The 25,046-nt window shown below is 40.8% G+C and overlaps 1 protein-coding gene and 1 long non-coding RNA gene across 2 annotated transcripts; both read left to right on the forward strand.

Annotated features, from left to right (window-relative positions):
• Window positions 1-389: 389 nt before the first annotated feature.
• On the forward strand, window positions 390-10,660 carry LOC138952674 (serine/threonine-protein phosphatase 6 regulatory ankyrin repeat subunit B-like). The gene is made up of 3 exons (XM_070324373.1): window positions 390-560; window positions 1,749-1,928; window positions 3,945-10,660. Exons 2-3 carry the CDS (start codon window positions 1,856-1,858, stop codon window positions 7,148-7,150), a joined length of 3,279 nt encoding a protein of 1,092 aa, XP_070180474.1. The 5' UTR covers window positions 390-560; window positions 1,749-1,855; the 3' UTR covers window positions 7,151-10,660.
• An 11,908-nt stretch (window positions 10,661-22,568) lies between these two features.
• Window positions 22,569-25,046, forward strand: LOC138953055 (uncharacterized). Its single transcript, XR_011451475.1, has 2 exons — window positions 22,569-24,309; window positions 24,949-25,046. It is a non-coding gene; the product is annotated as an uncharacterized lncRNA (long non-coding RNA).

Raw genomic sequence — 25,046 nt, forward strand, 5'->3', positions numbered from 1 at the left:
CACACGCGCGCGCGCGTATCCGACTGACTGACACGTAGTACGCACATACGCGCACGCCTGTCGCACGCGCTCGCACGTACGCACGCACACACACGACACACACACACACAGTGACACACACACACACACACACACTGACGCACACACACTGACACACCGTACCCACACACACATTCCCACTCAGTCCTCAGTGAACCGGCAATACTTGTGCACGCTTGAAACAACCGTATGCAGGCAACTACATAAAGTGTGTATTAAAGTTTACTTCCCGGTAGGGCTTCACGATGCATGACATATCCCGTTCTAGGATATTCTATTCAGCAGTGTGAAACTAAAGTAGCCTACACATTATTTTGGGATTTTGAATTGGCATGCAAAGCGAAGCCTTAGGAAACATGAGTAGTCTCGTCACTCCATATATGCACTCCTCTTTACTGTGTCAAAAACAACCCGACTAGCCACACAGAACACACCGTCTTTGACTGTTGGTGCTGTAAACTGCTTGAAACAACGCAGACGCTTGTGTTTCTGGTTGCCAACGCAGACTGGCCATGAAAGAGGTAACACTTTCATTAGATACCATTTTTTTTTAATCGCAGTTCAATAATTTAAATGTAGAAACACACGTAGACCACAGCTGTTTGAAACAGAACTTGAATTTTGATGTACAAACACTGACACAGTTGTTTGAAACTTGAAATCAAGCGAGAGATTTATAGCTGTAAATTGAGAGCCCGGCTTTATGATGAATTCAGTTACAGTAAGAAGAATCAGTCAACGGGACAAGGAACAGGTGTAAAGACGAAGAAAGAAAAAAGAAAAAAAAAGAATCAGTCAAGTAATGCAACACAATTTCAGTCCTGACCTGGGCACATTTAAAAACAACAACACAAAAACCCCACCATTTAAACATGAAGGAGTTATTGTTTTTTCAAAGTAGCACCTTTTAACCGAAGGAGCTTTGCTTCATGAACCGTGACGTCGACGAACCGGCGTATGCCGCATATGCCACACATTTTAAGAGAGATAACAGAAAAAGGCGCGGCACTGTTAAAAAATGTTCGTGGGTGACGAAAACAAATCAGTGTTTTTGTCTACGATTTGCAGCTATTTCCATGACAAAGAGCTATTCCGAGAGAAGTAAAAGCTAGTATTTAATATGCATAAACAACTTAAGGTCTAGTCATTGCCTTCTTGTCGTAAAGAACAACCAGACGGACCGACCGTGCACACTCAGCGACGAACATAATATATAAGTACTCATGTCCGAAAGAACGCTCTCTCTCTATATATATAGATAACGAACTACATAACTGACTAGAGTTGTGGATACAATGCACACACACTTTTGCAGGCATTTCCTGGCTTTTTTTCTTTCTGAAACAACCCACAATAGAAGACACAAATATGGAACTAGAGTACTATATTGCATCAAGGCATAAACGCTTTTGCAGGATTTTTTTCTGGCTTCTTTGTGAATGCGCCGTCTTGGCATAGGGTTGTCACTGAGTCAGTGCATTTAGTTGTTTCTAAAGCAAAGTATAATGACGCGTCGGATACAAGGTTTTCCGGGCCTGTTTTCGACAAATACAAAATCTAAAACTAATACCAAACACTGTACATTGTAGTTTCTTTGCTAATACTCAATTGTTTCAACGTACCTATTTGAATGTAAACATTATTTACTATGGATTTGTTATTGTATAATATATATATAATATATGGAAATTATCATTTTCGCTCTGCAGGAAAAGCATGACATGGTGAAGATTCAAGCAGTGTTGTAACTTGTCTCTGGACGGTTCGAGTTGCTGCCTTTTTCTCTACTTTCCGTGCATGACTAAAAACAGCAGACATGCAGAAGCCTAATCTTGATATTTCTGTTGGCACGGCTGACGCACCCTTGTACATTCAAGGATACGCTGGAGGTAAAATATACGATGTGTAGGGGGGCGCGGTGAGGATAAGGGTATAGGGTGTGTGTGGGAGTGGTCATATATATGTGTGTGTGTGTGTGTGTGTGTGTGTTTGTCGGTGTGCGCGTGTGTGTGTGTGTGTGTTGTGTGTTTGTCAGTGTGTGTGTGTGTGTGTTTGTCAGTGTGTGTGTGTGTGTCAGTGTGTGTGTCAGTGTGTGTGTGTGTGTGTGTGTTTGTGACTGTCTGTCTGTCTGTCTGTCTGTGCCTGTGGCTGTGTGTGTTTGTGTCTTTGTGGTAGTGTGCTCTAATTGGTTTTTTATATTTAATCAAGTTTTGACAAAATATTTTAACATAGACTGGGAATCGAGACGAGGATGGTTGTGCATGTGTGTGCGAGTAGAGCGATTCCAAGAAAACTAATTAACAGATCTTCATGAAACGTTACATTCACATTTTTCCAGATAATATTCCCCGATGCATCTTAACTTTTTCGATAAAAGTCTTTGATGACGTCATATCCGTGTTTTACAAAAGTTGAGGCGGCACTGTCACGACCCTCATTTTTCCATCAAATTCATTAAGATTTAGGTCAAGCACTTTTTGTCTAAGTGCGATCTATGGGATTGCATTTCAGCTTGAAAGCTTTGAATTAATAAGTTCTCGAAATTCAAATTCCTATAGAAATATCAAATTTAAAAATGATTGCATTTTATTCTTTATCATTTACTGATTCTAACATTCTCAAAATAAATAATATTTTCTCTAAAAATGTGCGCAAAATAAAAGAAAATCGGTGTTTTGAAATTAGGTACTATGTTCGCATGTGTGTAGAGCAATTCCATGAAAACTACCTAAGATATATTTGTGTGACCTCTGCCAATTATTATCCCTAGACGGGCGTTCCCCATTATTAAGATAAATGTTTTCGATGACGTCTTATCCAGACTTTTTCAAAAAGTTGAGGCCGCACTTTGGTGACCTCTTTTTATGAAATTCTTTTTTATTTTTTTTTATTTTTTGTAAAGCAAATTGGTTTACGAAAGATTATTTGACTCAGTCCGGACAACGGGATTGCATTTTAGCGTGGAATATAGTGTGTTCATTAAAGTCGTCATTAATAACGGATTTCCACAATCAGATTTTAAACCCCCCGCGGGTTAGGGGGAGTCCCATATTGGTTGGGACTAGAAAGAATTTACCCGATGCTACCCAGCATGTCGTAAGAGGCGACTAACGGTTCTGTTTCTTCTCTTCTTTTGTCTTATTTCTGCCTTACCAGTCCTTTCACCTATATTTCCTTCCAAGAAAACTCTCCCTACTATTCCCTGCAGTTTTCCAATTCTTTTCTTGTTGTCTTATTTCTACCTGACTGGATCCATCACCTTTATTTCACTTACCAAAAGTCTTCTTTTCCACATCCTTATTTCTCTGCACCCCGCATGTCGTATAAGGCGACTAACGGATTCTGTTTCTCTTTTTACCCTTGTTAAGTGGTTCTTGTATGGAATATAGTCAATGTTTGTAAAGATTTTAGTCAAGCAGTATGTAAGAAATGTTTAGTCCTTTGTACTGGAAACTTGCATTCTCCCAGTAAGGTCATATATTGTACTACGTTGCAAGCCCCTGGAGCAATTTTTTGATTAGTGCTTTTGTGAACAAGAAACACTTAACAAGTGGCTCTATCCCATCTCCCCCCCCCCCTTTCCCCTATCCCATCTCCCCCCTTTCCCTCGTCGCGATATAACCTTCGTGGTTGAAAACGACGTTAAACACCAAATAAAGAAATAAAGAAAGAAATCAGATTTTAAAACCGAACGAACTTGCCATAAATACGTTTACGGCTTTTGCAAACCAGGTTTTAGTAGTCTTGACGATGACTGATCCCAGGTTTTCAGGGTCGATTTTATTAGTTTCAGGCTGGACATATTGAATAAATGTTTTGATGCTGCTTTGGGCGACTACATATTTTTGTTTTAAATATAAGCAGAATCAGATAAAAGGCGATGACCATTTATTTCCAAATTCCAGACCAAACAGTCGCACAGACTCCTGATGGATCACTGATGTCGGACACCAATCTACAAGATGGTGCCATCAGTCTGATAGAACAAAATGGCCTCTTGCTCATCACTGGAAATGACGTCACCAAGAGACTGCAGATTGGTGACTTTCTCAAACATCATTACAGCTGCCAGGGCTACATCCCGACCACCATCACAAAACTCACACAGTGGCATGTTGTTCCACGAGGGGGCAAAAATCATGTCATTCTGTTTCACGACATCTTTGAAGATGTTGCTTCTCAAGATGCGTCTTGTTGCGAATGGTTTGATACTCTGTCTGATCTTACGAAACACATCGTAGAGTTGAAAATCATTGTTGCCATCACTGTTTCTTCAACAGTTTTAAAAGAATTAAAATCTGAAGGGAAGGGGCGGGTCTTTGATGCTATGAAAATACTTGACACAGATAACACTGACATCGACACTACCGACTCTGGGACACTGAACTCAAACCAGCATACCCTCGACACCACAATGACCACAGGTGAGTTAGGTAGATCCCCCTTCAGTCTCCAATCTTTTCACTTAGCGTGCAGAGAGCAGCGCGTGGAAAGCGTCAGCCGCCTGATCGCAAACGGTGCTGACATAAACGCAAAGGACAGCGTGGGGTTGTCCCCCCTGCATTATGCGTCTCAGCAGGGTCGTGCAGAAATCGTGAAGGTTCTGCTGGAAGCCTCAGCAGATGTACTCGTCACTGATGAAGACGGTCACACAGTTCTCCATGTCGCAAGCGTGTACAACCACGTCAACGTTGCCCGAGTCTTGGTCGATTTCGTGTCACGACCAACTCCGGAAGCAATCGGTTCTCAACGCGGTGCGATACGTGAACTTTTGGACAAGCCAGATCAGTCGGGGCTAACGGCTTTACATCTGGCCGTGAAACACGGGCATGCGGAAACCGCTGAGTTCTTGATTAACTCGGGGGCTGACGTTGTTAAGTGCGACACAGATCAGAACACGCCTCTCCACCTGGCATGCCAATTCGGGTTTTCTTCCCTAGTTCACGCACTGCTTTTTCGAAAACTGGAGTCCGAAGACTGGTTTATAAAGCAAGATGACCCCTTACTGCGGTTCCAGAGACGGGACATCGACTGCAGTGCACAGAACAATATTGAAAACACACCGCTCAACATCGCCTGCAAAGAGAACAAGCTGCTTGTTTGCTGGAGACTTCTGCAGCACTCGCCGCTCAATTACAACGTGAGAAACCAAGGCGGCTTTTTTCCGATCCAACGAGCCTGCGAGAATAACAACGTTGCTATAGTACAGTCGTTACTGAAATACGGGAGCAAGGCTGATGAGGATGAAAACCAAACCTGGTCCGCGACTACTCCATTGCATGTCGCATGTTCTCACGGTAATACCGATATCGCGCGGATTTTGCTGGAGCATGGAATGGATGCGAACGCGGTTGATCATAAAGGCAGGACTCCCCTCCTTGTCGCTTCCGAGAAAGGTACTTGCGAGCTGGTTAGACTCCTGAGCGAGCACGGAGCACACGTGGATGTTCAAGACACTCGTGGGGATACAGCACTGCACCTTGCTGCTGAGAATGGAAACACTGACAGTGTAGATGCCTTGCTGGAGGCTGGTGCCTTGGTCGATTCAGAGAGAGACGATGGACAGACACCTCTACACTGCGCCGCGGTCCGTGGTAATGCCGTTATTGTCCTGATGCTCCTTACACACGGTGCCGATGTTAACCACAAGGATGCACGGCAACAAACTCCCTTGTTCCTTGCCTCACAAAAGGGATTCACTGATGTGGTAAAGGTCCTGGTTGAAAACAGTGCAGACGTGCACGTTAAAACCAGAGAATATGTAGCCCTTCATACAGCGTGTGAATTCGGTCATGAAGATGTCGTGGATGTTCTGCTGCAGAATGGGGCTGATGCAAACGCGGAGGCCAACAAATCATGTACACCGCTCCATGTTGCTTGTACAAAGGGGCATCATAGGATTGTACAGATGCTAGCTGACCATGGTGGGGGTATCCATCGTCTAACAGGGGATGGTTACACAGCGCTGCACTTTGCAGCTAACAATGGTCACGCCAAAACTGTCAAGACGCTCTGTCAGCTGGGAGCGAACACTGAACAAACAGATCCCAAGGGCAACACGGCTTTACACATGGCCAGCGTTAAAGGGGACAAGCAAGTGCTGCTGGCGTTGTTGCAGAACGGAGCGAATATGGAAGCTGCCAACGAAAAAAAGAATACGGCCTTGCATCTGGTGAGCGCCCTAGGGCACAGCGAAGCAGCCGAAGTACTGTTAGACGCGCGTGCTTCTTCATATACTGCAGGGGACAGACGATGGGCAGCGATTCATTTTGCTTGCCTTGCAGGACACAGTAATATAGTGGACACTCTCGCCTCGCACGGAGCTGATCTGGACCTGCTCACCTCACAAGGATGTTCACCTTTACAAATCGCCAGTGGCAACGGCCATGTCACAATAGTAAAGAAGCTGGTCAGGTTGCAAGTAGATGTTAACAACAAAGACATCAACGGCAACACCGCTCTGCATGAAGCATGTGGCAAAGGACATGAGAACGTTGTGAAAGCACTGTTGGGTTGCAGGCTGATGCTTGATGTAAGTAACGGACATGGCAAAACAGCATTGCACCAGGCAAGTTTGTTAGGGCATCCAAATATCGTGCATATTTTGCTGAGCAAGGACGCTGCCGTTGACCCACAAGACAACTGGGGCTGGACACCACTGCACTGTGCTTGCCAAGGGGGGTCAGAGGTTGTTTTTGACGCTCTCATACAACACGGAGCAAATCCTCGTGCAATAACAGAAGCTACTTCTGCACTGCACATTGCAAGTCAGCACGGCCATTTTCGAATAGCCCAAAGGTTGATCCAACTCGGCGTGGACGTACACAGACGCAGCGGTCAGGGATTGTCGGCCCTACATGCGGCTTTCACTGGTGGACACAAGAACATTGTGTCATTGTTAGTGGGCAGAGGCTTAAAGATTGACCTGACGAAGAGAACCGAAGCCTGGGTGTATCTCAGAGGATATTTCACATTGGGTATAAGTAATATGGGGGACCTCCTAGTAAGACACGGCACAAACTTATTTGTCCTTGATGCCTACACTCTTTTCATTGTCTTGATTTTGTGGTTCCTTCTTGTGTTTTCGATTCTCTCGCACCTTTTCCTGTGATGAAGAACTTTCAAAAAGATGGTGTTGAAAATGCTTGAAGAGCGTCAGTTACTGTGACATATACATATTGCTCATTATTTTAATGCATATGTACAAGTTGATCTTAGAAGTCTATTTATGTACGATTATGCTTTCGATTGTTGTCTTTGTGTCATGAGTAATGCGATGTGGTGCCAAAAGACAAATTTCCTTGTTTATGTACTATGAAAAAGGACATTAATGTATTCTTATCTTATCTCAGCGTATGCTTTATACATAGAGCCGTAGCCGTTGCGCATTTTTCTTTGGTCATAAGATTATTTCAATTTCGTGTCTGAATAAAATCATTCTCGTGGGTAATAAAGTCTTTTGTCTGCTCATGTCGAATTAACTTTGTTTATTGACGACGAATTTTTCTTAGGAGGTACGTAAGAGTTGAGGTTACCGTTACGATGAACTACCAAGCCGTTAAATTCATATTATTTTTGTTAAGTCTGATTTGTATAAACAACGCTGTTACTTAAGAAAAACATAATTACTCGTATTATTTTATGAGAAGGTATTCTTCTTAAAGAAGTTCAAAACCTTACCATGAAAACCAATAGTCTATTCTCTTGTGTGTTTTGCTTAACACTGTGCCCTGGATCACAACTTGCATAGAACGGAAGGGCCCCTGATATGGACCGGCTCCTAATTTGAACCACCTCCTGTTCTGACAAACTAACGGTGCTAGAGCGCTCAAAACCATTTCATTCGGTGCATTTAGCCTCTCTGGATAACTTGCACATGTCAAAACACAGAAACACAAACCACACAACCGTTAGGCTTTTAACTTGTGTACACTTTTCGCAGCGTTCACTCTAAATTGGATACTTAAAACGGATACATAGTTTCTGACCACAAACAAAGCTGTTATCACAGGAAAATTGACAGTCAGCTAGGACTGCCTTTGTGACATTTTGGTAGTGTTGGCCCCGAGTTTCTAGCGCAAACACAAAATAATAGCAAAATCTCAAATGATGCGTGTGTCCCCTCACTATGGACCATCTTCAACAAATAGAAGAAAATAAAAGATAAAGACAGGTTTCAGTAATTCATTAAGAATCTCGCTGAGAATAAACTGTACTAGCCCTGGAGCTTTCAAAAAATATAACCAATCGTCTTATTTTCGTGAAAGGTGATAACTTCATTTATTTTCTCTCTTTTTTTCATGATGAGTTTATTTAGTTTCCTGTTGTGCTTCAAATTATGTTCTTGTCGGACCGAAACAGAAAAATCTGAAGCATGATCAGTCTGATTAGCACACTAAGTTGTATTATGTTATTTTGAAATATAGAGGGCTTTGTACAGTGATTCGCCAAGGCCTCTTCACTGGTCCATATTAAGCGCCCAGGCTCCTAATATGGACCAGTTGTGAATTTTTCTGTATTTAGGTGTTGCTGAATGTCGATCAAAGCCAATTTGCTCTAATTAGGCCTAAAAGTTAACTAAAGCGAAACGAACTACCAAACACAAAATGAAATTTCTTCGCAAGAAAACAAGCTAGTTATCTGCATGAAACGAAAAGTGGTCCATATTAGGGGACCTTCCCCTATATGTCTACTTTGGTACTTTACTACTGCTGTGATGTCTTGTGTGCACATTACTATTTTTATGGCATTCAGTTTGTTCTTTATTTGCTTTAGTTTCCCTTTTCTCTTCCGCTCGCATATTGAGTGTATCCTCTGAAATGACAGTTCTGCGAAATACTGCTTTACTTAAAACATGCCCATACGTTTGCTTTTGCACAAAAAAAGAAAGATTACAATATTCAAGTTGGATAACAAAGCGGATATTGTTTTTTTTTAAATTATTTTTGGTGATTTATTTGTGGCTGTGTTTTTATTATATACATTTGTGTGTATTTTTTATGTTCGTTTTTATACTTACATCATTATTTTATTTGATCATATACTAGGCTGTAGATCTGATATTGCTTGATTTCTTGATTTCTTGAAATGTTTCAATTTTCAGCGAAGTTTTGTACGTTCTGCTGCGCATAAAGATACAATGCTCTGATCATCAAATCGATCTTTTTTTCCTTTTTACGTTGGAAGATGACATTTTTTTAATTTATTTTTTTAATCTTTGGATCGGTAGACATTGTGATTTGTTTTCAGTGCATTCTGGATTGTGTGTATTATATGGAAACGTTGCCTTAGTTCGTGCATAACAAAATGCATATCAGAAGTTTTTGAGTATGTTGTGTCGGAAAACCTGGAAAAACAATTTGCAACACTGTTTTTTTTTTAAAACTCAACAAATAAAAATCACACGTGCGTTATTGTGCTCACCAATGTTTGCCGTGAAAGACACTTGTTTTGCTATTTAGCACACTTTTGTTTTAGATTGATGACGTCTTTGATTAACAGGCGTCACGTGACTTACACTCAGTCAAATGAGGGTAGGCTACACACAAAAATCTTGTCAACAACAAAAACAACAGATTATGATTTCAAAGTTCTATTTGCAACGGTATTAGAAAAATTAACTTTATAGCTTTTGCATACACGTGTAGTTACATTTTAGCAATTGCCTATCATTTTGCAGGCTAGCATGCGCGCTTTTGACGGTACATTGTTGGTATTGACAAACGCTTCCTCAGAACAAGGACTCAAAAAGGGGAAAATACGTTTTCCGGGAAATAACTGTGGCAGGGTTATCGCCTCAGACATGGGGTCAAAGGTTTTTAAAGCGAGTCGAAGCAGCGACACGCTGCTGACCGGCTTGATCCTGCCATTGCGACGAACAGCTAACTCTGATGTGTATGATATGCAATGTGCACTTCATATGATAAATGTACTCATCAGAGTTCACGATTCGTTTCGGCAATGATTGCTGGCCTGCAGTGATCACAGACGAACGGTTTTGATTGAGGTCACGTGTGTTTGGCTTAGCAATCTCTGCCAGTGGTCAGCAAGCTTTATCCAGCGAACCGTGGCTCTGATATATGCTGTTCAGCAGCCGGCGTACTTTAAAAAGCTTGCCCCCATGTCCACGCTGCCACACAACTTGAAAATACTGACAGAGTTATTTCCGTCCACCGTCTACTTTGAAGGGTAACACGACAAAACGGTTATTCTTTTACTCGGACGACTGTGTTTTTGCCTGCCGGTCATTTCAAGCAAAATTAATGAGTGGTTTTGGTATTTGGTTAGGTATGTAACTACCGTAGATATTTTATAAGCCGTCGTAAGTTTGTGGATTAAAATTCACGACTTCAGGATTGTAAGACGAAAAGTGGTGCAATAATATTTTGTTTCAACCAAGTTTACGGTAACTGGAGCAAGCGCTCAAGACTTGTCACCCTGTAAGGGTGCAAGAAAAGATGTCTTTATTTTTTTTCGTTTGAAGCGTCTTCTTTTCTGTTATAAGATGAATTGTTTTGTTTCGTGACAGTTTGTTTTTGCTTGCTTTGCACAGTGACTTTTTAATGTTTCTATACTTTTGTGCTGATGCTTGAATTTCTCTTTCTTTTGAGATATTTTCCGAACAACATAAATATATACGGATGATTTTTCGAGTGCGTCTGCGTGTGTGTGTGTGTGTGTGTGTGTGTGTGTGTGTGTGTGCCAATATGTATTTGTGTTTGTCTGTCTATCTGCCTGCATGCGTGTCGGTCGGTTGGTCGGTCTGTGTATTTGTCTGTCTGTCTGTCGGTCTGTCTGTCTATCTATTTATCTTTTTGTCTGTCTGTCTGTCTGTCTGTCTGTCTGTCTGTCTGTCTCTCTATCTGTCTGTTTGTCTGTCTGTCTGTCTATTTATCTTTTTGTCTGTCTGTCTGTCTGTCTGTCTGTTTGTCTCTCTATCTGTCTGTCTGTCTGTCTCTCTATCTGTCTGTCTGTCCGTCTGTCTGTCTCTCTATCTGTCTGTCTGTCTGTCTGTCTCTCTATCTGTCTGTCTGTCTGTCTGTCTGTCTGTCTCTCTATCTATCTGTCTGTCTGTCGGTCTGTCTCTCTATCTGTCTGTCTGTCTGTCTATTTATCTTTTTGTCTGTCTGTATATATCTGGCTGCCTATCTCTGTAATTTTGAATTACTATTTTGGTCGATGAAATTTCAAAAAGCAGAAATATGAGCAAATTCTAATTGAGTACCTGTCTGTCTGTCTGTTTGTCAGTCTGCATGTCTGTCTGTCTGTCACACGTGACCACACACACACACACACACACACACACACACACACACTAACATAAGCCTACATGGACACACACACACACACACACACACACACATACATACACACACACTGACAAACACACACCAACACACAAACACACGCGCACACACACACACACGCCCACACACTAACATACATGCACACACACACTAACATACGAGTACACACACACACACACACACTTACATACACACACACTAACATACATGCGCACTCACTAACATACATGTACACACACACACACACACACACACACACACACGTCGTATGCATTTAGAGCGCTTATTTCCCTTTGTTTATCAAATGCATTATTGAGTTAAATTAAGCGTTATTTAGATTACAACCAATTTTTGAAAAACAATTCTTACAAACTTTTGGCCATTACCATGTTACATCGCTAGTCTTTCAACAAAATTAATCTGAAACCAGCAAAAAGGCAGACAGACAGACAGACAGACAGATCATTATACTCAGTGACAGGCACACGAACAGAAAGATTGACACAACAGACATAAGCACACACTTTTTTTTGCGAGTAGTGTAATAGAGTGTACGGACCTTTCAGTTAATCTGTTTACAGACCGATCGACTGACCGACAGACCGACCGACAGACCGATACGCAGGCACACAGACCGACAGACAAACTTTTATTTCTGAAAGGTAAGATAGAACATGTGTGAACGTGTCCTGGTCTTTCAATCTGAATCGGACACACACACACACACACACACACACACACACACACACACACACACACACACACACACAGTGTGACACACATACACACACACACGCACGCACGCACACACACACACACACACACACACACACACACACACACCGTCACACGCACAGACACACACACACATGTGCGCACGCACGCACGCACGCACGCACGCATACATTCGCACGCACATATGCACGCACGCACGCAAGCATGCACGCACGCACGCACGCACACACACACACACTCACACACCCACCCACATACACACACACACACACACTCTCTCTGTCTCTCTCTGTCTCTCTGACAGTGTCCTCAGTGAACTGAAAAGTTGCAATGTGAGAAATTGCTCGAAAAACTCGTGCATCATGACAACGATTCGCTGAACTGAACAAGTTTTACAAGTTTAAAAAAAAATCCACTGCAGGGGATTATGTTTTCCATATAAGGGAACCTCTAAAGTGACTGACCAATCGGTTTGTTTGAGGGAAAGAAGAAGAAAATCGGGTTATGAATATGCATACACTGCAGTAGTCTATTGACCAATGAAATGCAAGAACGCTTGCTGGCTTTCGTCTTGATCTTTGGATACCTGCAATGGAGTATGTTTTGGTCGCTTTTTTATGTACATTTTTGCCATTTTCATATTGTTTATACATAGTTTTCGTTGAAATGTGTTCCTAAATTGTATCAGTCATTGTAATAATTAAATATCAGATGGTTTGTGAGTTGTTGGAGTTTGTAAAAGGCAAGGTAACATTCTGTGCCAAGGCGAGTGAACTTTCTCAGGAACAATGGATACGTGAAAGTTCAGTTTCTTTCTCGTTCTTGCGGTTTACTGTTTTGTTCTCAATTTCTATGCTAGAATTGTTAGTTTTAAAGGAAAAAGTAATGACATAGCTGTTCTCGTGTTGTCGTTTTCCCAATGAAAACATTGTGTCTACAATTGTGTAGTTCAATGTATTGTTCTTCGTTGCAGACGACCGTCGGATTATCGTCTGGTTATTCACACAAGCAATCGATGCCGACAGAAGTCGTAGAAATGGTAAGTGATATATCGCCGTAAAGGCAGACGAGCAACACACTCACGCACAGAGCAACGATACATAGACGGAGACAGATGATCTTTTTCTGTTTCTCTGTCCTTCTTTTGTTCTTTCTTCTTTCATTGCTTGTTGAGTTTGCCAGAGCCGCAGCTTTGCTTCTTTTTTTCTCAGCCGCCTTTTACCTCAACATTATTTGAAGGTAGAGTTTGTCTGATCAAGTCAGAAAGTATACATTTTTTTGCAAGAACTTGTTTGGAGTATTTGGAGACTTATTCATGCTTCTTCTTCTTCAAGATTTCCATTGTTCTTTTGACGAACTTTGTCTAGAAATGCTTTGATGAATTTTACTTGCAATACTGTATCAACTTTCTCCATTTGATTCCCTTTGGTAAGAGTGTTTTTTTAAGCAGTTATCAATAACTGAAATGTGCTATTTTTGTTTCAGACACTGAAACTGTGGATTACATTGCCTCATCAACCAGTCAATGGATTTGCTTCAGTGGCCCGGCATGGACAGTTGTTATCCCTGTGCCGAGCATCATTCTTGCGTTGAACAACATTCTGTTGAAATTGGACATCAGTCATCTATGGAAAAACAGGTTTTGCTCTGTCATGAAACAACGAGTTGTGTGTGCGAACAAGGAATACCTGGACATTTCGCTTTCAGTAGAAAAACTAAGTTTATTTCCCAGAGAACATCATGGTGATTTGTGTCAAATTTGTGCTACTTTTCAAATCTGAGGATTATTCCCTGCTGTGAATAAACTGTGTGCAAATAGAGAAGGAATAGCCGATAATTGTGTCGAATTTAGGTGAATGTTGTGCTGCAACTAAAAGCTGTCCAATTTTGAGGAATGTCCCATGCTGTGACCCTTAGTGCCAAAGGCAAAGAACTAGCCGATAACTGTGTCGAACTTTAGTGGCATATTTGAGCTAAACCTATATACTTTTCCAATCTGAGGATTATTCCCTGCTGTGTGCTGTGAGGAATACCTGATAACTGTGTGGAACTTTGGTGAACGTTGTGCTGCAAGTGCAACGAAAAACTGTCCAATTCTGAGGAATTTTCCATGATGTGACTAAGTGCCAAAGGAAAAGGACTAGCTGATTGTGTCGAACTTTGGAGAATGTGCTGCAACTGAAAAACTGTTCAATTCTGAGGAGTGTTCCATGCTGTGGGTCTTTTATGTATCAAATTAAACCCAGAAAACATTCATTGAAATTGAGTGAACATCAGAAACTATGCAGGATTGTGTACTACAGTCTACTACTGTGCAACAGTGAGTGTCTACCTTGTGCAGCACACAGCTATACGACATTAAGTGCAGAATTCAGAAGAATAGGAGAACTGTTAGGATCTCAAACTGAAAATAATGCCAAGACGAATACAGACCATGAAATCAGCTACAAGCCAACTTGAATGTCCAGTCATCGTGCCGGTCAGAAGCACGGCCAACCGTCGCTCCAACGGACGTTTCAGGTACATGATTGGTGAGACAGTTTTGTTCAAAACCCCTTGTAAGAAGACGAGTTGTACCAGTTAAAAAGAAAAGAAAAGCAGAAAACAAATTTTAGCTAATGTCAAAATGTTTGATGCATTCTGTATGCTTGACTGTCTTCAAATGTTTGCTCTGAATCAAAAATCAAACGGATGCGTTCTGTTGTGTTCATTTTGAGAAACGGTTAGTTGATAATTCAACATTGTTGTTATTTTATTTAAGACTGCATATATATTTACTTTCTGGTCTACTTTCACATACTTCGATGGTGATTTTTTTGTGAAATGTCATTCCATAATCGGTAATTTTGACCGACGGAGTCAGTTCCACAGTTTTATGAGTACAACTCGGCTTGCTTGATGGGGTGTGTCTTTTGTCTTGTCTCGGTGTTTGTATTAATGGTTGTCATCCCTATCCCCATCTGTCTCACCCTCTCCCTTCCCTCCTCTTTCGTGGTCTCATTTTTCTCTGCAATTTTCTCTTTTCCGCTCTCTGCTTCTCCTTATTCTTCTCTCCTTAATTAATTCTTACCACGATGTATGTCAATAAGCACATGTGTAAACACACAGACAGACACGAACACGCCGACGAGAAGGGAGTAACGTTAACGTTTTTTATACTGGAGTTGTACATTTCAGAAATAGATAACTGAACATTGTACAGTAAAAACAAAGATTGCAATAAAATATGTTTTTATCGTGTTGACTTGCATTGTATGATTTGATGTTAGCGTAGTCTGTGTCCCTAATCTCCTAATCACTCGTCTGTCCGTAGATTAGGTCTGTTTCTTTGCCTTGACTTTTGCTTTTGCCTTAAACTATCACTTTGTTTCCTTGTTATTTTTCTTGTCATGTGATGAATGTCTTGTGTCGTTTCGTATTGTCCTGTTTCAATGTGTCCTGTTTTGTGTTGTCCTGTTTCATTGTCTAATGTCCTGGTTTTTGTGTGTGCATTGTTCTGTTTCGTCACGTGTATCCTTGCGGTAACTGAAAAGGGGTGCTGAAAAAAACCCACAGAATATTTAAAACGCCCATCCGTTCAGTGTCTCTGCAGAGTTTATTAGTCTGTAAGAAGTTTGCTAGTCCATTTAGTCGTTCACAAAGAACTAGACTGAAGTATAGAAGCAAAAGCATGATACATCGACTTTATTTCCATACAACATAGCTAAGATAAAGTGACAAAAAGAGCATGTTTATGGAAACGAGATCATGCAAAAATATGTCCAGATGAAAATGAAAGTGAAAATTGCCTTCATTGTTAATACTTTCTCCAAACACAGAACATTCCATCAAGCTAAGTCACCGCACACATAGCCATTTAGCGAAGGTTGTGTCGCGTGTGACACACTCTTCTAGGATATCAAAATGAAGGATGAATTTCACTCTGCAGAAAATACCTACAGGTTAGTTACAGTAACACTTCTTGTGCTCTTCCATTCCATTTGGTATGCAATTTTAAACAAGTTTTGAGATTATCAGTAAAAACAACCACAAAACCATTTACCTGAATGAAAAATGCACCGGTAATGATACTTGTGACACTGACATAAAAATGTCAAAATGTTATTGGCTCCAATAGATAACTCGAAATTAATGCCAGACACAGTATTTTATTTGAGTATGAAAAAAGATCGTTTGCTGGGCGGCCGGGCGGAAAGTTTCAGGTCGTCTGCAATGTGTTTTGGTCACTATGTATTTGCAAGGGGACCTTTTTCAGCACCCCGGTTGTGCCATTGTTCATCTGTTTCTTTCCTTTATCCTTGACTTTGCTTGTACAGTGGAAACCCCTCACTAACAAGTCCCGTTTGAATACCTAATTTTCTAGATTTCGTTATTCACAACGACACTGAAATAAGTAAATTTATCTCAATGTTTACACTCCCTTCCTTTTAACACCTGATTTTTGTCAGATTTTATTTGGTCTTTGGAGGGGGATTCCACTGTAGTCTTGTGTCGTCTTGTCTCGTGACGTCCAAAAGGCCTTGTCTTGTCTCGTCCTGTCTTGTTCTGGCCTGCACTGTCGTCTTGTCTGGTCATGTCTTGTCGTGCCAAACGTGCACGTCCGTCTTGTGTATACGTGCCAAATTGGTACGTCAACGCATCGGAGACAGCAATCAAAAGGTTGGTGCAAATTTATTGAAATAGAACAACTCGGTTTTTGCGATACATTTCCATCAGCGCGGCAAAAAAATAAGTCACCGAGGCTATTTTTTGAAGAATCTTGCCAAGTTAGGAAAGTTTTCGAATTTGGCACGGGGATTTTTTCCATTTTTATCTTGTTTGCCTTTTTCGGTATGTAACAAGCCAGATTTCGCCAAACTGACATCAGCGCAACAAAAATAAAGTGATAAAGACATCTTTATTTTTTTAGATGTTGGCGGATTTAACAAAGACTATGAAATTGACGCGACGGACTTGATCGTGGTGTTGATAAGAAGACGGTTTACGATTCACGCTTGTGTCGTGAATGGGTCGGTTGTCGTGTCTTTAACTGGCGTCAGCGGACCTTGAGGTCCCTTCGCGGTGTTGTTGTAGTTGTAGCACGTCCAGAAATTCTGTCCCGATTTTGTCCTGACAGAGCGCGTCCTTGTACTGAAAAAAAGCAGAAGAAAAGGGTGCAAGTACTCACACATTCAAGGGTGGCCTTTTGGTTGGGCTCGTGAGTGTGTGTGTGTGTGTGTGTGTGTGTGCATGTGTGTGTGTGTGTGTGTGTGTGTGCGCACTAGCGGGTCCGTAAGTGCTATCGTAGATTTATTTGCCAGTGCTTGTGTGTGTGTGTGTGTGTGTGTGTGTGTGTGTGCGCATATTGCTACATGGTACAGTGATACCGTGAAATGTAATATCGATCAAGTATGAATACTGTATTTTAAGTGGCATGCAAAAATGAGTTACGTATTTAAAATTGTTACCTGTATTGTGTGTATACACATACATACTAACAGACGCAAAACTACAAACGTACGGACGTTCAGACTGACAAATTAACTGACATATACAATTCCCTCAGGGGCTTCTGAGAAAAAAATCCGCCATCGACCACACCCACACCATCGCCCCCCCCCCCAAACACAAAGTCTCTTTATCTGTCTCTGTCTGTCTGTCTCTGTCTGTCTGTCTGTCTGGCCTAAACATGTACCTCACTTATTTAATTTTTTTTTATTATTGTTTATTTTATGCCGTTTCATGCAAGGAGCGACCATTTTCCTATCTCAGAATATGACCTACCCATCAGCTTCAAGGGGCTTTGCCCCCTGACCCCCACAAGGGGCTCTGCCCCTTGACCCCGCCAGGGGGAACATACCCCTGGACCACCACTGGCAGCCCACCCACCCCTCCTCTTAGCCTAGTCCGGCCCTGCTGTCTGTCTCTTTCTGTCTGTCTCTTTCTGTCTCTGTCTGTCTGTGTATGTCTCTCCTTCTGTTCTCTCTTTCTGTTCTCTCTTTCTGTCTTTCTCTATCGGTCTGTTTGTGTATGTCTGTCTCTGTCACTTAAATCAGGAGTTTTGTAGTTGCTGTTACTGCGGTGAGGCGTGAAATATTAATTTTCAGTTCTTCGTTGTTGTTATTAACCTCATTAGAATCTGAAACATAGTTTCTCTGTGCAGGGTTCTCTGATAACCTTTTTAGATAAAATATCTGGTGGTCGAAGGTTTCTGGAATACTACATTTCACTAATTATTTATTATTTATTATGCTTGCTTTTATTTGAATGTTTTATTTTTAACAAAATGTGATGCAAACAAATAACCAATAAAAACTCACGCAAACTAGAAGTTAAACAGATGAGCAAGCAAGCAAGCATGCAAACAGCTAGGCGATTAGGGGGAGGGGGGGTGGGTGGGTGGGTGTCTTCGAAAAATCAGTGTCCTGCGAGTAGGTAAGCAGCGGGACTGGTCTTGTCAGCATGACCTAAACTTCACGATAGTCTCTGCTCTGTTCTGGCATTTGACAATACGCAAAGGCTTAGTCATAATCATCTTACCCTCCGCCCATTTAAGATTGTTTTAGAATTTGTTTAGTTCTTGATTGTTGTTACCTTTGCTGTTGTCGAACGGTGAGCTTTACAAACTGTATTGTGGTAGATCCTGTTTCGTACACATGTTTGACACGTCATTTGTGACGTTTCCGAGTTTCATACACATGTTTGACACGTCATTTGTGACGTTTCCGAGTTTCGTAAACATATTTGACTCGTCATTTGTGACGTTTCCGAGTTTCATACACATGTTTGACTCTTCATTTGTGACGTTTCCGAGTTTCATACACATGTTTGACACGTCATTTGTGACGTTTCCGAGTTTCGTAAACATATTTGACTCGTCATTTGTGACGTTTCCGAGTTTCGTACACATGTTTGACTCGTCATTTGTGACGTTTCCGAGTTTCGTACACATGTTTGACTCATTTGTGACGTTTCCGAGTTTCGTACACATGTTTGACACGTCATTTGTGACGTTTCCGCGTTTCGTACACATGTTTGAATCGACATTTCTGACCTTTTCGAGTTTCGTACACATGTTTGACTCGTCATTTGTGACGTCATTTGTGACGTTTCCGAGTTTCGTACACATGTTTGACACGTCATTTGTGACGTTTCCGAGTCATTTTAATGGTCAAATGGCCATTTCGGTATAAAAATGTAGTCCTTGTCATTTTTATACCGCAATCGCCAATTGACCATTAAAATGCAGAGTCTATTATCTACAAATATCAACAATACACCCCCTTTCGATCAGCAAAGACGAAGCCAGTGTAGCCGTTTAAAAATTCTTGTAGTATTCCAGCGTAGTACTTATAGTAGGATATCCTTATTTGGAAAATGCCAAGCGCAAAACTCCTCTCAAATCCCGTGCATTTCGTGCGTTAAAAAAAAAGCGTGGACAGCGCTCCAGTGTCAAACTGTTGCTGCACTTGTTTGAGCGTGGCTATAAGCATAGTGACATGAATTTGATTGGTCAGTATTTTTAGGCAAAGCACATGTTCTCAGCAAACAGAAAACAAAATATTGGAAGCGTGAGTCACGCTACCCAAAAATAAAATCTTTTTATATTTAGTCAAGTTTTGACTAAATATTTTAACATCGAGGGGGAATCGAAACGAGGGTCGTGGTGTATGTGCGTGTGTGTGTGTGTGTGTCTGTGTGTGTGTGTGTGTGTGTGTGTGTAGAGCGATTCAGACTAAACTACTGGACCGATCTTTATGAAATTTGACATGAGAGTTCCTGGGTATGAAATCCCCGAACGTTTTTTTCATTTTTTTGATAAATGTCTTTGATGACGTCATATCCGGCTTTTCGTGAAAGTTGAGGCGGCACTGTCACGCCCTCATTTTTCAACCAAATTGGTTGAAATTTTGGTCAAGTAATCTTCGACGAAGCCCAGGGTTCGGTATTGCATTTCAGCTTGGTGGCTTAAAAATTAATTAATGACTTTGGTCATTAAAAATCTGAAAATTGTAAAAAAAAATAAAAATTTATAAAACGATCCAAATTTACGTTTATCTTATTCTTCATCATTTGCTGATTCCAAAAACATATAAATATGTTATATTCGGATTAAAAACAAGCTCTGAAAATTAAATATATAAAAATTATTATCAAAATTAAATTGTCCAAATCAATTTAAAAACACTTTCATCTTATTCCTTGTCGGTTCCTGATTCCAAAAACATATAGATATGATATGTTTGGATTAAAAACACGCTCAGAAAGTTAAAACAAAGAGAGGTACAGAAAAGCGTGCTATCCTCCTTAGCGCAACTACTACCCCGCTCTTCTTGTCAATTTCACTGCCTTTGCCATGAGCGGTGGACTGACGATGCTACGAGTATACGGTCTTGCTGAAAAATGGCAGCTACTTGACTAAATATTGTATTTTCGCCTTACGCGACTTGTTACATATATTTTTTTTCAATAACTTTTTTCCCCATGGTTCATTCATCATTTGACATAATTTTGTATCGAAACCTAACCATAAGATTATTGAAAAAAAGCAAAAATGTAGACGACCACCTTTAATGTTGCCCTGTTCGAATATTTTTGAAAGCTAAATAAATTTTACGCCATGTCTGTAAGTGATTGGAATTGAAACTAACAGTATCATTTTGTAAGTGTTCACAGATTCTGCGGTCGAACTCCAGAACTTGAAAATACCGAGCCACGATCCAAGCTGCAAGCACTCCTTCGTCGTGAATCCTTGCATATAATTACAAGTGGTGTGTACGTGTCTGTGTGTGTGTGTGTGTGTTTTGGTGAGAGAGAGAGAAGTGTGGGTGTGTGTGTGTGTGTGTGTGTGTGTGTGTGGCAGTGAGGTTGTGATAGTGTGTTCATGGGCGTATGTGTGTGGGGAAAACAGTATTCAGTTTCATTTCGAAAATCGTTTCTGTTTTGTTGTCGATCTGCCTTTTTGTTTAATTGTTCGTGTTTTGTTTTTCGTCAATGGTATGAGTTTGCGGTTATATGTATATGCACGTTGCAGTGATCCAATCATCGAATGAAATATTTCCATTTATTCCTTGATCAGGGTTCTTTTTCAGGTAATTTTGTTCTCACTTCGCTGCCATTTTAACAGTGGAACTTGTCTTATGTTCAAACATATAATTTGAGGTGGGGTGTGTGTGGGGGGGGGGAGGGTGGGGGTTCCAGTTGGAAGTTTTCTTGAAGGATAAAGACATTTTACGCCATGTCTGTAACTAAGTAATGGAAATTGTAACTAACTGTATAATGTGTAAGTTTTCACAGATTCTGCGGTCGAAGTCCAGAACTCGAAAATACCGAACCACGATCCAAGCTGCAAGCATTCCTTCGTCATGAATCCTTGCATATAATAATCTCAGGGGTGGGACTTTTCCGCGGATTTCCGCGGACACAACTTACGAATTCCGCTGGAGTAATCTATTTTTCCGCGTCCCATTTCATCACAGTATCTATAACTTTTTGACTAAATGATATGGAGAGAAGTGAAGATGGAACAGAACACTGGAGGCTTGAGAGTTAAATTGTGCTGACTGAAAACTCCTGATAACTAATAGTAATTTTGAGCTTCAATGCATTGAATCATACTATTGCCAGTATTGGATTATGGATACATGGTTCATTACGTAAGTATGCACTATTACAATGTTACCATTGTTGTGTGATTTTTTTTGTATGGGAGGGGGGGGGGGGGGGTGAGGAGAATGTCTTTTTTTACCTAATCCAAACGAGTTGAATTTTAGTCACAAAATGCACCAGATTGTACAGACTATATAATGTACCATTTAAAAAAAAAATCGGGATTTTCTCTTTTTTCATCACAAGAGTCCCACCCCTGATAATTACAAGTGGTGTGTGTGTGTGTGTGTGTGTGTGTGTGTGTGTGTGTGTGTGTGTGTGTGTGTGTGAGAGAGAGAGAGAGAGAGAGAGAGAGAGGGAGAGAGAGAAAGAGGCGGGACGGGGTGGGGTGGGGTGTTGTAATAGTGTGTTCATGGGCGTATGACGGTATGTGTGTGGGGAAAACAGTATTCAGTTTCATTTCGAAAATTGTTACTGTTTTCGTTTCCCAGGCGTTGTCGATCTGTCTTTTTGTTTAATTGTTCGTGTTTTGATTTTTTTTTTAATGGTATGAGTTTGCAGTTATATGTATATGCACGTTGCAGTGATCCAATCATTGAATCAGTGAAATATTTCCATTTATTCCTTGACCAGGTTTCTGTTTCAGGTACAGATTCTTCCATCCATCACATTTTTTTCTCACTCCCTATAACCTCCCTAAAACTTCTCGCTGCTAAGCTTTTTGACGGTGGAACTTGTCCTAACATTTTGTGTCCCTTTGCTTTCCGTCTTTATCACTTTTTCTTTCCTGTTTCGCTATTTGTACCCAGTGTCTGTCAATGCTCTGACTTTTGTGTCTCTTGTTCCCCCCCCCCCCCCCCCCAACCGATTGAATTATATCTATAGTTTTTTCTAGTTTATAATTTAATCATTTTTGGGGGTATAAACCGTCCGTTTTGTTCTACTGAATTTGTATAGGACATATTTAGTGAGTTTATAGTTCAGGACATTGTTTTTGTCCTATGGCGTTTAAGATTGACGATTTTGTGTGTATGGTCTTATTAATGCATTTGTGCAGAATATGTTTTTGTCCTGCTGTGTTTATATTCGATGTTTTTTTTCTCTTTCTGCATATATATATATTTGATAGTGTTCTGTGTTCTACTGCGTTTGTATTAGACTCTTTAGGTTTTGTTTTGGCCTCCCTACTGCGTTTGCATTTCGCTTTTTTTTTCTCTCAGGTATTGCCATTGCTGATATATATTTTAATGCAGCTTCCTGTTGTATCTTTTTTAGTTTTGTAACTACTGCATCTTTGAGCTGCTTTTTGATACCACTCACGAACGTGTTCGCAAATTATTTTCAATTTCTTGTAAATAGTTTTTTGATTTGTTTTCTTTTTTTTTTTTTAACCGTCCAGCATCTTTGCATGCCTCTGTTTACGGGCCGTGTACGCTTGACTTTTTATTTATTTATGTGTTTATTTTTTAATGTGTTTAGATGTGTCAACGTTTTGATCCATCTCTGCTATTCATGCTGCAATGTTTACGCTCATGCCGTTTTGTATGCTGCAATTGTTGCGATCATCCGTTTTCTTTACTACTGCAGTATTTGTGCTCATGCTGCATGCCTTCTATACCGCAATTTTTGCGCCGGTTTTTTTTGTGCTGCTTGTTTTGCCTTTTTTTTCATACATTATTTTGTGTGATGTTTATGCCTTTCTCTGACAGATTGACGGATTTCACCGATGTGAACTTTTATTTTGCTATGCGCGTTACGTATTGTGGTGTTGTTTTGGTATGATATAGCCATTAACTATTGATTTCTTTGTTCTTTTCAGGTCTGCTTTATTCTTCACTGCGCTGCTGTCTCATTATTAAAACTGCATTTGTTTTGAGCTGCTGCTGCGTTCTCCGTGCTATTTTTTGTGTAGTACGCTGCGTGTTTTTGTTTTTGTCTAACTGTGCTGTTGCATTATTTGTAATACATCGTCTTCATATTGTTACTGATACTGCCGTTTGTCTTGAGAGGCTGTTCCTATGTCTTCAGGCTATTTTCTTGAGTGTTGAGTATTAACACTCCTTTTTTGTGTGAAGGATACATTTTGTAAAATGTTTTCATTTATTTCACTGCGCTAGTCTGAAGACTAGGTTTTTTTCCCCACTTGTTAAATTGTTTATAATAATGCTTTTTGTACAACTGTTTTCATGAATGGGACGCTACCTTGTGGGTATCGAGACTGTAGATTTATTTTTTGCCTTGTTGGTCAGGATTTTTTGGGAAGCTGTTGCATTTCCCGGCACGATGTGGAAATAAGGCCACCCATTGCCATTCATTTGTTTTGCCCACCTGTGTTTTCTCATTCTTGTTTCTTGCAAGTCCTATCGCCTTTTTCGGTTTTGAAAAATATATCGTCCATCTCACCTTCTTCACTCCCATTCACCCGCCTCCATAAAAAACAAACCGAATGTTTTCATTGTTTTGAACAGCCCATTTCCTTCCAATCCACCTCCCCCCCACCCCCCAACAAAATTGTTCGTTTGTTTTTGCTGCCGTTTGCACATTGTTTTTCTCCCATTCTTCTAACCTTCCCCATTCCTTTTCCCGACCTCCGTGGTTCCAGCACCTCCCGAAGTCAACAGTCAACTGGATTCTTCCTCTGGTACGCTGCTATTGGAAGTTACTGTGTGTGTCTGTCTGTCTGTTCGTGCGTGAGTTTTTAGTGACAACGGAAGTCAAATCGTCAGCTTTCCCAACATGGCAATAATAATGAGTATGGTCGGGGCACAGTTTTGCCTGTTTGTGTGTGTTTTGTGTGACAAAGAGCCACATCGTGGGCTTTTCAAACACCCAACTTGGTTAGGATTATGATGATTATGGTCGGGACACAGTGTTGTTTGTGTGTGTTATTCAGCTATGAGAGCGGTTTGCTTGTTTACTGTGCTTGTTTAGTACGCGTGTGTGTTTGCGTGTTGAGTAAAGTACATGGTTGCGAGCTCTTTGTGTGCCCCTTTAGATGTTTGCGTGTTTGTCTGCGTGTTTAGCTGTTTGCAAGTGTGAGTGTTGTTTGCAAGTGTGTATCTGTAGCGTTTGTTGCTTGATTTATTTTACTTGTTCATTTTGTGTGTGTGGTTCTTTTGCTGTTTTATTTTTTAATTTGCAAATTAGTTCGTAAAGTGTTGAGAATGTAACATTTCATGTGGACACAACATGTGACTTGTACTTGCCGTTTTTACAAACAAATGTTTTCTTGAAACACTATCCTTGTTGATGTTAATGGTATTTTATTTAATTGTTTCAGAACACACTGCTGGATCCTTTACGAATGAGGCAACCGTGACCGACTTTCGCGCAATGTACGCGAACACGCATGAATTCGGCAAGAAATGGTGTATTGGA

This window comes from Littorina saxatilis, linkage group LG17 (assembly GCF_037325665.1).
Source record: "Littorina saxatilis isolate snail1 linkage group LG17, US_GU_Lsax_2.0, whole genome shotgun sequence".
NCBI classification, from domain to species: domain Eukaryota; kingdom Metazoa; phylum Mollusca; class Gastropoda; order Littorinimorpha; family Littorinidae; genus Littorina; species Littorina saxatilis.